Below are 13,880 nucleotides of genomic sequence, written 5' to 3' on the forward strand. Positions count from 1 at the left end.
TGGATATTAACGCTGAATCGTTTGCAGGCTACTCGTGATGTTCTGCGTTATCAATATGCTGAATTATGTTGACCGAGGAGTGATTGCAAGCAATGGTGTAAATGGTAGCCAAAGCACCTGCACAGAGAGCGGTATTTGCATATCCGGTGGCGGAATTCAGTAAGATTTATTGTTGGTTGCCTTGGTTATGATTTGCTGTTTATTAATTTGTAATGCTTTTTGAAGAGGAGAGAAAACTTCTTTCAGAACTTACCTTCTGTGCGATACAGATTCAATGAGCAGGTAGAACCACGTGAGAATGAAATCCCCCGGATTGCTTATTAGCAGCCCTAGCTTAAGTGAGCACTATATAATACTTATGCTGGAAAAGTCTAGAGAAGCATAAGGGACAGGATTGGTTATTAGAGACGCCTATATTTCTATGGGACCACCGATTATGAAATCATTGTGGTAGTGGTGGCTGATTTTCGCTAATGCCCTTGTGCAAATTGATGGTTCGAGGAAGAAATTTAAGCTTGGTGCTAGATTCTTAAAATTGTCTCTTCAGAAGAGATTTTGTAAGTACATAGGCGGGTTGATCCTGAGTGTGTATGTATTCTAGTTTGATATGATTGGGGTTGATGTGATCATATATAGAGTGATAGTCAATCTCAATGTGCTTCATCATGGCGTGGAAAATAGGATTGTTGGCGAGCGAAATAGCTGAGATATTGTCACAATAAAGTGGAGTTGGTTGTAGGAGATCAATCCCAAATTTCTGAAGAAGTATTCAACTTCTGTTGACGATTGTGCCACTACGGATTGTTTCTTTACCATCTAAGACATGAGTGTATTACCGAGAAAGGAGCACACCCCCATGGTGGTTTTGTGGTCGGTTTGGTCTCCAGCCCATTCTATATCGGCATAGGCGCGAAGATAAAGATTTCCAAGTTGAAGAATCATACCAAAATGACAATGCCTCTAGGTATCAAAGAGATGGGTTAGATATTTGCACCAAGTGGTGGTAGGGGAATGCATGTGTTGGCACAACCAATTTGCCGCATAAGCATTGTCTGGTTGAGTGACCATATGGTATTGGAGACTACCCGTCAATTGGCGATACAAAGTATGATTTTGGAAGGGAGTGCTTGAGAGGGAAGAGGCGAATTGACAGGCTGGTATGGGAGTGTTGATGGGTAAGCTGTCTTCCATTTTTGCAGTGTAAAGTATTTGGAGAACATACCTTTGTTTACTTAGAAAGAACTGATTCTCAGATTTGTGAACTTCAATGCCAAGGAAGCATCAAATGGGGCCAAGATGTTTCAAGCTGAATTTGGTAGCCATGGCATCGTTCAACTGTGAAATTGTTTTGGGATGATTGCGATAATTAGTATATCATCAACATAAATGAGTACAAATATGTGGATTTCATGCCGATGGTAGAGAAGAAGAGATGGATCTGCCTTGTTGAATTGGAACTCATTTGTAAGGAAAAAGTCGGAGAAAATGATGAACCCTTGACGTGGAGCCTGGATTAGTCCATACATAAATTTCTTTAGCAAGCATACATGATTGGGAAGCTGTGAATCTTGGAATCCAGGTGGTTATTTCATATATTTGGTTTCATGTAATGTGCCATGGAAAAAAACATTAGAGAAGTATGTCCCAATTGTGATGAAGAGCCACTGTAGTAAGGATACGAATGGTGGGAAGTTTGGCTACCGGGCTAAAGGTTCCTTGGTAGTTTACTCCATACTCTTGTTTGTGACCTTAAGCCACGAGGCGGACCTTGTAGCATGTGACTTGATGAAGAGAATTTAGTTTGGTGGTGAAAGTCCATCGCGAGCCAAGTATAGGTTTATTAGTCGCCGGGGAGACTAGATTCCAAGTACTTTGGCGTTGAAGGGCATTGAACTATTCAGTCATGACATTCCTACAGTGAGGATATTTGGAGGCTTTAGAGAAACATGTGGGATCGGGTGGTTGTTGGATTTGGTGTGTGAGGTTTAATTTTTGAATAGGTTTTAGGTGTTATGTTTTTGATCTTGTTGTCATAGGATGGGTCGGTATAGGTGTGGGTTGAAGTTGGTGTTGTGGAGTGGTAGGTGCGTCAGTAGGTGTTGCAGTTTCCTATAAGCAGGGAGTAATATTGGAAGAGTTAGGCGTAGGTGTTGTGGGCTTTAGATAGGATGTTGGTTGAAGGAAAAATGGAGGGATGGTGGAAGAGTGAGAGGAATTGGTTGATGTGATTGGGGGGTTTGCTTTTTGAAAAGGAAGTGTGGTTTCATCAAATACCATGTGTTTCGAGGTGATAAATTTATTGGTGGTTGGATTGTAACATTTATAGCCCTTGCATTGTAAGGAGTAACCCAAGAATATGCATTGAGTGGATCGGGGTTCAAGTTTGTGTTTAGCTTGGGGCCATCTCCATGGTCAACATGTGCATCCGAAAATGGGTAGTTGGGAGTATTGTGGTGGGGATTTATGGAGGTGTTCATAGGGAGATATATGAGGATTGGTTTTGGTGGGCATGTGATTTATGACGTGAACTGCCGTTAGGAGGCCATCTGTCTAGAAACTATAAGGTGCATGTGCTTGATGTAATTGGGGACGCGTGGACTCTATTAGATATCGATGTTTGCATTCGACCACCCCGTTCTGTTCTGGAGTATATAGATAGGAGTATTGGTGGAGAATACCGTGATTGGTGAGGAATTGATTTATTTCATTGTTATTTTATTCACGTCCACCATATGATCGTACGTTTTTTATTTTGGTGTTGAATTGGTTTTGAATAACAGAAATGAAGTTTTGTGTTATTTGAGTTGTTTGTGATTTAGTATGCATGAGAAATACCCAACAAAACTTAGAAAAATCATCAACAAAAGGTAATGTAATATACCATGGTATGATAGGATTGGGGATGGACACCATACATCAGTATGTATTAGCTCAAGTAGTTTGTATTTTTGACCTATAGACGATACAAATGGTAGTTTGTGACTCTAGTAATAGTGCAAGTGCTACAGAAATTAGAAGCGGACATAATATGTAAAGTGTCTTTTGGAAATAGCAGAGACAATGTCGGAATGAGGATGGCCCAACCTTCTATGCCAAAGATCCCATTGTTGTTTTGTGGGGGATGGAGGATGAAAATGCTTGTAGTAGATGTGTCGAGTGGGGAATGGAGTAGAGACAGTTAGAGCTGAGTCCCTTAAGAATCGGCTGATGAGTATATGAATCAGAGATGGAGAAGCCAGAGGAATCAAATAAAACAGTAAGGTTGTTATCTTTAGCGAGTTTATGAATAGAAATTAAGCTGTGAGAAAGTGATGGTGTATGATGAATTTGTAGTAGTTTGAGCTTACGATGAGGGGTAGGGAGGATGCCATCTCCCTTATTTTGAATCGGAACTGCTTGCCCATTGCCAACGATGAATTGGTCGGCGCCAAAGTCTTGAGTAGCACGTTGGAGCTGATTGATGTTTGAGGTGAAGTGTGTCGTCAACCCCGAGTCTAAGATCCATTCCTTGAAAGTGGCAGCAAGAAGTTGTGGAGGAACAATAGGTGTGTAATCTTTGTTGGTTATGTGCTAGCAAGTAGATGCCGAATGTCCTGTTTTATTGCATATTTGGCAGGTTATAGATGGGCGATTGGACTGCCTTTATCCACGTTGATTTCGGCCTATTCTATTATATGTTTCTTTCTCTTCCTCGAGAGATCATGAGCGCCATTTGAGATTGAGTTGAGGCGGCATTCTTGGCATTTTCGGTTTGAATATGGATTTCCTCACTGCATAGTAATGAGTGGAGATCTTCTAGTGCAATGGTTTGTAGCATAGTGCGAGTAGAAGTTTTGAAGGCATTATAGGAGGAAGGTAAGCCAGTAAGTAATATAGGATGACATTCTCTGGAGGGATTATGGAGCCAGCTGCTTGTTTTTTCTAAACCAAACTTTGGATGTTAACTAGATATTGTTGCATAGTATTCTCCATCATAGAAATGTGATGTAACTCATTTTTCAACTGAATTACTCGGGACCTGTTGGTAGGTTGTAGTTGCCTTTCTAAATTGTTCCAGATGTCTGCTGTGGCATGTAGGTGTAAGATGTATGGAAGTTTTGTTGAAGAAATATTAGAGTAGAGAGTTGCTGTTAGGTTTTGATCTATGAGGTCCACATTTGAAAATGTCGATTCTCTGATCTGGTATTGTTGATTGCAAGGTATTGTGAGCGGCAAGGGAAGCTGTTGTCCAAAAATCAGAAAATCCATTGGCAGAGAAGGTTTTCAGAATTTGAGCTCTCCAGATTGGATAGTTTTCAGTGGTAAGTTGATTCTGGATAAGATGTTTGAGCTGGAAAATTAAGAGTTTCAGGGAGGGGGGAAGCTGGCACTAGGTATAGAGAGAAGAGAGGATTGGGATTCAGCAACTATTAATTCATCCATTTCAGGGTAGGGGCAAAGTGTAGGAAATACTTTCCTGTTAAGCCCTCGACACCGAAGGTGTTAAAATCGAAGTCCACCATCGTGTGGTCAAGGGAAACAAGATCTCTGATCCAGGCGATGCTCTGATACCATGAAGAGGAGAGAGAACTTGTTTCAGAACTTACCTTCTATGCAATACAGAATCATTGAGCAGGTAATAGCCCGTGAGAATGAAATCCCCCAAATTGCTTCTTTAGCAGCCTTAGCTTAAGCGAGCGCTATATAATACTTATGCTGGAAAAGTCTAGAAAAGCATAAAGGGCTCGGTTGGTTATTAGAGACGTGTATACTTCCCTTAGACTACTGGTTCTGAAATCATTTGTGGTAGTGATGGCTGATTTTCGCTAATATTTTTATAATCAAACAAGAGGTTTTTTTTTCCTGATAAGTTTTGTACAGTTCATTTTATGAAATCTATAAGGCAGTTTTCGTGAAGTTTGCATAAAATTTTCGCAAATAAATATTTTGGTGGAGATATATGCAGTTCCCTGTTCAAAGGATGTGGGCTTAAGTAGACACTTCAGGAAATATTATTATTTCCAAGTTTCCATCATCAGTTATTGATTTTATGTAGATTCGTGTGTTGGAGATGTATTTGCAGATTTCAAGTTATTTTAGTTACTTTTGACTTTTTGATTTGTTGAAGTTTCATGCAAAGAAATTCTCTTGTAACAGAAGAAGCCTGCATTTCAAACTTGATCTTTGCCCAAATAGTTGTTCATGAAATTATAAAAGCTGTTTTTTGGGTTGCCTTTTTCGTCACCACGCTCATTTTTTTTTTTTTTTCAAAAGTTCTTCATATCCAGCGCATTTTTAATGGGAGCTTCTTCAACATCTATGTTATGTCAAATATTTAATGCATGTTTAATCTAAAACCTTTTGGTTCATTGTTTTAACTAAATGCATGCTGCAGAGGTGACTTCGGCCTGAGCAACTTTGAAGATGGTGTCCTCTCATCTGCGTTTATGGTTGGACTTCTAGTAGCATCTCCAATATTTGCATCCTTAGCAAAAAGGTTGGCTCTTCATTTAGAATTTTAAAACATAACTCACCTCCTCATTAAGAACCTGTTTTCAAATAATTCTAGTTTTATTTGTGAATCAAATGTAACTTTTTTGAAAGATTGTTGATGTCTTTTTTTGTGTACTCTTGTGGTGTTTTGACATTTTTCAAGTCCTTTTTTTGATTGAAAGGTATTGTAGTTTACATTTCATCTACTTATTTTTAGCATTTTTTCTTGTTTAATGATGCTGCTATATATTTAATCCATGTAAATTCATTGATACCCAAAAGAATCATTATTTGTGGACTTGTTGCTCTGCTAACCAATTACAAAAGGGTTCTATTGACTTTACATCTAGTGCAAATAAGTATGCATATTTTAAAGATATCTCAAGCAACCCAATAAGCATGCATATTTTAAAAATATGTCGAGCAAGTGTTTGATAAATATTTTATATCTACTATAACCAAAGCGAGCTTCAAAATGAAATTTTGTTTTTTTGTATTTAAGCTAAGGCAGTAGCATGAGAATAAATTTTGTAACCAAATGATTTTTTTCAATATTTGAATTTATAGATTTGATAACAGTATAGATTTGTCTAGAAATTAAATAATATTACAATTTAAGTACTAAAATCTTTACCTAAGCGTGCAAACATAGCTTAATATGAGAGGTTCAACTATGAATCAACTAAATATTTAAGTAACTTCTTACAAACATCAAGGATTCTTTAGATTCAACTTCTAAGAAAAAAATAATGTTTATTTTCTATTAAATTAAATCTACCTACATATATATAAAACTTGAAACTTCGCTCTTGTGTGAATAACACTCGATCAATAGTTAAATTATGCAATTGATGTTTTAGGCATCTTTCTATTCTTGAGCTAAGGCGTAAGGCTCAAATTATAAATATTAAATAAATTAAAGTATTAAAAATAAAAATTTATGACTTAAGAGTAATAGTTTTAAATTGTTACATGATAAATAGTTATATAAACACTCAATAATAAGCAATAATTCTATAATAAACAAGAAACATAGATTATAATTCTAAAAAATAAGTAGAAGTATTCAATAATAAACTAATTATGACATGGTATTTTGTATAAAAGTCACTTCCACGCCCATCACTTAAATTATCACTTTATTTGATTGCTTTATAGTATATCTCTTCAATTGTATCAACATTTTCCTAATTTTTTTCATCACAGTTGATTATATACGTCTCTTTAAATCACCTAATAGCACCTTATTATTTTGATGCACACACATTTTTTTTTTCTCCGTGTGAGGCTGTAGCTTCAAGACTTTTTGCATGTGCCTCTTTTCAAGGTATGCCTCAAGACGTGTAATTTGTTACGCTGCTTTAATATAACGCTAGACAATTTTTTTTGCTTAAAATCCCTAAACACTAAAGAAACACTTCAATATATAAATCAAATGGAAACCTAAATTACTTAGTCGATAAATTAATGCTTTATAAAATACTGTTACTTAATATTCTTAATAAAATATCGGGGGATCATAGACTCAAATTGTAATAGGCGTCAATAGAATTTTGACATCAAAATTGCTGCTAGTGAATGAAAATGTGTGGTAATTACATTGTGGTCAACTAAATTGGGAAACCTTTTGGATACGAAAAAATTATGGAAGTAATGGGAGGAAACTTGCAGTAACTATAGTTGTGAGATGATATTGCTTGAGTAGCTTAATTGTCAATAAGTGATGAGATGAAATCAAGCTTTAAACCCGACAAAAAAAGGAGTATGCCTTTGAAGATCAAAGATTTATGACTTGGCTTTGAACACAATAATGTTTGGCGATAAACGGAGCTTACGGCTATTTTGACTCAAAGTTAGACTCACCGAGGCTACTTAAGGCTTAGGACTAACAAAGGGACCGAGGGCTTGTTTCTAGCTTCCTCTTGCCATTAAAGGAAGGATGTGTGTGTGTGAGAGAGAGAGAGAGAGAGAGAGAGAGAGAGAGGCAAGAAAGTTAATATTCTAAAGTTAGTTTTCTCAATTGAGAATAATGACTATGATGAGCAGAATCATTACACATTGGGAAAGGTCATTGGCGGCAATTCTTTTGTCAAATTAGAAACTTTATTTGCTAGGTTTTGAAACCGGTTTAGTTTGGTTTTGAATAGATTTTTTTTATTATTTCTTAAAATCAGTCGTACCTATATATGGCTTCTGGCTTTTCAAATAGATGACCACTGACATCTAATCTAAGCCACATGTAATTTAGGATTTTAATTCGTAGATCTATGATGTGTAATGATTAAATGTCGTAAATATATGAAAAAACTTTCAAAATAAATGCACTTATTAATCACCTTGATTATTTGATCGCCAAAATTATATGAATGTTAGGACTTATGTTGGTTCGATATATACAATGGGCACTAATAAAATGGGCTGATAGAATTAATATAGAAGGATTCTAGAGGAAAAGAAAAACCGATGCCCTAAATTAATTTGCCCAGAAGCCTTGCAAAAAGATCTATGCACAATATTTATGACTATATTTATGCCCGTTCGGTCATGCTTTGGGTTAACTCCGTTATCACTAAAATTTATGTCGAAATTATTAAGATTAGTTGTCTGTTTGGCTAATGATGAATCATTTTTGTACTGTTTCCAGTATCAATCCATTTAGGCTTATTGGAGTTGGTCTTTCAGTTTGGACATTGGCTACTGCTGGTTGCGGCTGTGCTTTTGATTTTTGGTTCAATAACAATATTCAGAATGTAAGTTTTTTTTTTCTTTTTTGGAATGAATAGAAGAAAAATATAAATTTTTTCTGATACCTATTACTAAATTCTCAAGTCACTGCATTTAGGCTTGTGGGTGTAGGTGAAGCTTCATTCATAAGTCTCGCGGCTCCATTTATCGATGACAATGCACCTGTATCACAGGTTTGATTTCTTAAATTAATATGGTTTTACCAACTTTGAGATATTCAGTTCTTTCATAGTTTTATTTTTGCATTTCAACAAGTTCCAGTTCTTTGGTGTATTCTTGGCTATCGTCAATGAATGTTACTATTTACATTCCTTCCATTCATAGAATTCAGAGGTGCGCATCAAATTTAGTTAACTTAGATAATTTATGTTCATGTGCTGCTTTTTGTATGCAAATTTCTTACGTAATAGTTATCATGCAATTTTCTATTTTATTATTCAAATCATTTGGTGAATTGGCAGTCAATTCACGATGCAACAGTATAAGTTTGGGCTCAAAATTTTATAACAGGGGCGATTTTTTGGAAAGTTGGAGAGGGATGAGGAGATTAATGTTGGGAAGTAGTAGAATAGTGATGGCGTTTTGCACAAGGTAATGGTGTTGCATGTATCACCTCTATCTATTGATCTATTGTCTAGGTGGTTCATGAAACTCAATTAGGGAGCAATGGAGACTGGAGTGCAATCTTTGAGTGTGATAAATTTAAGTTAATTTAAGTTAATTTGGTTAAAGTAAGTTTTTTTTTTTCATTAAAGATGAATTTTAATAATTTTGTTAATTAGCTCCTTAATTTTTTTTCTAGTTCTAGGATTGACCAATTTGTTGATCCAAATACTTAGACAAAACATTTAGGTCCTGTTTTCACATTTTAGTATTTAGTGATTTGATTCGTAAGCGCCATTTACAGATTTTTTGCTTTTGGCATTTTTTAAGATGGACCAAATCGTGAAATTTATGTTTTTGGTATAGTGGGACTGATGTTTGGCAAGTTTGAAAACTTGTTACCTTTTTTACGTGTCAACCATTTATGCATGGCTATAAAGAGCTCATCATCATTACGTGCCGACTATTGCAGTCTTCTTCATGTCAATGATTTAACTCAACTCTATTCCATTTTATTTTTTTCCTCTTAATTCTATATATGTCATATTATTGTATCTCTTCTCCTTCATTAAAATTTCTCAAATAACCTAAGTTTAGCTGCCTTTTTTATATCCATTTTTTATTTTATAATCTCTCTATACTTTATCCTTAATTTTATAACATCTCTAATAATACTTTTATTTCTTTCTTACTTGGTTTATTTCACATCCAACACATAAATTTAGTAATGTAGTCTATACAATTTTTATTTTATTAAATTTGCATTTTTTGCAATAAAAAGTAAATAATCAACATGTTTAAATGACCATAGATAGGAGAACAACAAATATGGTTCGCTCGAGACACGCACCATATTTGTTGGGGGGCATTTGTTGACCGTGAGATATAAAGAAAAAAAACAAAAAGAAAATAAGAACTTAATTAATTAATTAATTAAGTAATTGCTTACTTCTCCCCCTCCCGCCGAAGACTCCCGTTCGAGAAAACACGACACGCCGACATGACTCAAAAAAATCCTGGTTCGGGTTGACTCGTATTTTTCAAGTCGGGTTTGGGTCAGAGAATTTGACTCATTTATTATTTGGGCTGGATGCGGGTTGACCCGATTTGGGTTAGGTCATTTTTGGGTCTGACCTAAACCCTACCCGCTGTCGAAATTTTCATCCGTGTCAAAAATTGACCCGACACGCTAACACGACTCGAACTTAACTTGAAAAATTTGGGTTCGGGTTGACCCAAATATTTTTTGAGTTGGGTTCGGGTCAGAGAATTTGACCTGTTTATTATTTGGTTCAGGTTCAGGTTCAGGTTGACTCTATTTTGGTCAGGTCATTTTCGAGCGGACCCGAACATGATCCGCTAACATGAATTGACACACCTACTGCTCCCGCTTTCCTCGTGAGTTACAAACAAAGGAATGAAGCCCTTTCTCCCTCATTCACTCTATTCGGTTCCATGCTTCCCTCTCACTCGCCCTTTGCCGCAACAAGCCGCATAAGATATTCCTTGTTGTTTCTTCTTGATCAAAAGCTGCACAACAGAAAAATAATCTCTTATGCGTATTTCCTAAGTGTTTCTTCTTTACTTTTCGCACACCACTATTCTCCCCATATTTCATCTTCACATCAACCATACATTTCCCTTAAAAAAAAAGGGCGGCACGCAATCTCTGTGTCGGATCCTCACGACCTTTCTCGCTTCTTCCCTGTGCTCGAAAACTTTGTAATATCATTGCACTTACAAAATTGGGAGAGCAATATCTGGATTACAACATACAAAAACTTGAAATTTTCACTTGCAATTCCGTCTTTACCTTCTTCCCAATCACGCAAAGCTTCTATTTCTATTCCTCTCATGTTCACGTGAACCGAACACTGAAAGCCTAAGTGCGATCCCTCACCTTCATTCACGAAATCAACGTTGTAAACCTGCTCTCTCCTCGTGCGATCCTCTGCCCTAAGCTGAAGTAAATTTTTTTCCTATTAAAATTCAAAATCAACCTTTGCCTCCTTTCCGTTGCTAATTATGTTTGAGCCCGCACATGAAATCAAGCTCGAGCCTCGAATCCTTGGCCTGCTAGCTTAACTGAGCCAAGTCTTTCTTTTACTTGTTTATTTATTGTTCATACTGCATAATTGTAATAAAAAAAAAGAAATTATGTGTTTGAATGTTATCTTATTCTATTATCGTCATTGTCGTCAATGCCATCGAGGCTCGAAAAGGTATAAAGGTGGGGCAATTATGAAATTTTTGAAAACCTCCATTCGAGGAGAGCAGCGTATCTATTGGCTGGGAAATCGCGAACTCGTCTGGAGAATTATTTTTGAAACAGTGAATGTTTATTTATGACATAATATTTTCTGCAGATGTATTGAAGGTCATTATATCTTTTGAGATCGTGAGTTAAAAGTTCAATTTTTGTCCCCCATTGCGCCTTTTGAGACCACAGATTAAAAATTTTGATTTGACTCTTCGACCGCAGTGTTCTATGACTCTGACAAACGATTCTTTTGAGATTGCTAGGAAGGTTTGCACACTCCCGTGCCCCCTAGCAGGTGTTGGCACAGGGAGGTTGTCGAAACGGGGATGTTAGTTTGTAACCTAACACTTTCTGCTGGTATATTGAATGCTTGTTGCGTCTTTTGAGATCGCGGGTTAAATGTTTTTTTTTATTCCCTGGCCGCAATATCTTATGACACTGACCAATGATTCTTTTGAGATAGCTGCGAAACATGACATTCTCACACACCCCCTAAAGGGGGGTTGACGCTAGGAAACTGCCATAATTTTGATGAATTTAAACTTGCAAATAGACTAAAATTTTGGAATTTTTAAACTTATAAATTAAAGTAGAAAGTTTGGCACACCCCCTATCGCCATCGACCATCAATCACTACTGACCTCTGTTTTTAATCGTTGTAGTCCAGTTATAACGTTTATGACAAACTGCTGTGTTTGTATCAACCAATTACAATCTTTGTGGCCAACTACTATTTTTAAAGTTCTAAACTACGACTTCTGTAGCTAAGTGCCACTATTGCAGATACCGACTATAGCCTTTATGGCTTACTACTATTTTTGTATTAACCAACTACGCTCTTTGTGACCAAGTAGTACTGTTATAATTCTAAATACAACCTTCGTGGCCAACTGTCGCTATTGCAGTCGTCGACTGTCATCTCAATGGACAATTATTACCTTTATAACAACCAACTATAACATTTATGACCAACTATTATTGTTATAATCTTTAATTACGATATCTATGACCAACTACCACTATAATAGCCATCAACTACAACCTTTGTGGCCAATTATTGCGATTGCAGGGGCAAACTACGAAATTTGTGGCAACTGTTGTTATTACAATTAACATTTACATTTGTTGTAGTCCAATTATGACTATTATAGCTAAAAAATATTGTACATATGTAATTATCAACTTTATAATTTCATCTTTCCTATTTCAAGAGAGAAGCGAACCTATGTAATTATAGTCACACAGTTGATTATTTTGACTAGTTTTGATCCCATAATTTTTTATTTTCTAGGATTTTTTCACAAAATATTAGTCTCTCATCATGTTACTTTTCATTTATCTGTGTGATTGATCTTTATTCAATGCTAAGCCGTTACCACGACTCTTCAGACATACAACAGTTTGGCGCCGTCTGTGAGAAATAGTCTTGTTTATAGAATTCTACACTTCCTCAATGACTAACAAAGCAATACACAAGTTTTTCACTCTAATACTCGCCATTCCACGATACAATCTTGAAGTTCGGGACGCCAAGCATTTGCTTTGTTCTTCAATGATATACTTCATCTAATTGATGAAAGAATCTCTTTTGCGTCTCTTGAAGGTCGTGTATAAAATGGAGGATTCTCAAAATGAAATCCTCTAGTGCATTGCAGAGAGGTGCATTTATCTTAAAATTACTGATTAAAAGTACACTGTTAGCACTCCCTCCACACATTGAAATTCCTCCTGAGGAAGTTGATCTCTTAGATGCTATCAGCTCTACACATCCATCCCGTACAGTCAAGCTTAGAGGTTTGAACTCGGCTCAATCTCACGTTGTTCGTCACAAGTTACGTCGTCTAATACAAAAAAAAAGTATACTCTAAAGAATAAAAGTAATTTCTCTGTTCGTCGTATTTTCAAGGGTCTTCTCCATTGGCTAAGATCATCCTTCAATACCTTATTCTAATAAGATTTAAGCTTATGAATATTGATTCTTGTGATGGGATGTCTAACCTATATGAACGTATTGATGATTATGGAACCATCATATACATACAACTAGCTTCTGACGCGCTCTTTTAACATGTTTTCCTTGCTACTCTTAAAGTTCAAGCACATACTTATTTTAATTCACTCATAGGAGTGATCAGTCACACCTTTGATGAGCTTGATAAATGTGTTTGTAGAGCAACTCAGTATAAATCGAAGGATTGTCTAAGAATCCTCTCATTTTTTGGGATTCGTTGATGTGAGTCACTAAAAGTTTATTTATGAAGTATTCTTCGATGAGGGGACAATCTTCGCTACAACCTTGAAAGGTTGTTCATATCAACGTCCTAAACACGATTATGGTGAGATAGTTTTCATGTATTTTATCAAATCTAGGAGAACTAATTCTAGGTTGGGGCAATCTTTTTTACAACTTTGAAAGGTCGTTCACGCCAACATTTTATGTACGATTTTGGTGGGATAATCTTCATGCATTTAATCGAATATAGAAGAACCAATTTTAGGCTAGGGGCAACCTTCATTATGACCACGAAAGGTTGTTCACATCAACGTCCTGTGCATGATTGTGGTGTGATAGTTTTTTTGCATTTCACAAAGTTTATGATAACTGATTCTAGGGGGGGGGTTAATTTCAACACAACTTCAAGTGAATACTCATGTCAACATCTTAAAAATGACTACAAGATCGACTACTGACTGAAGATGCCTAGCTAGAAAGCGTTCTCTTAGAGCCACCTTATCATATTAGAGTTCTTCCTCAATCAGATTAAGTATCGGACCTCATCAATATTAGATACATGAGATG

The 13,880-nt window shown here is 36.2% G+C and overlaps 1 protein-coding gene across 1 annotated transcript in view; it reads left to right on the forward strand.

Annotated features, from left to right (window-relative positions):
• Positions 1 to 13,880, forward strand: part of LOC110022405 (probable sphingolipid transporter spinster homolog 2) — a 40,551-nt gene that overhangs the window by 343 nt on the left and 26,328 nt on the right. The window contains 5 exon segments of the mRNA XM_020721332.1: positions 28 to 159; positions 5,375 to 5,476; positions 8,117 to 8,204; positions 8,206 to 8,222; positions 8,315 to 8,390. Coding sequence (XP_020576991.1) covers positions 28 to 159; positions 5,375 to 5,476; positions 8,117 to 8,204; positions 8,206 to 8,222; positions 8,315 to 8,390 — 415 coding nt within the window.

Source organism: Phalaenopsis equestris, unplaced genomic scaffold (assembly GCF_001263595.1).
Source record: "Phalaenopsis equestris unplaced genomic scaffold, ASM126359v1 Scaffold000002, whole genome shotgun sequence".
In the NCBI taxonomy this organism is placed as follows: Eukaryota; Viridiplantae; Streptophyta; class Magnoliopsida; order Asparagales; family Orchidaceae; genus Phalaenopsis; species Phalaenopsis equestris.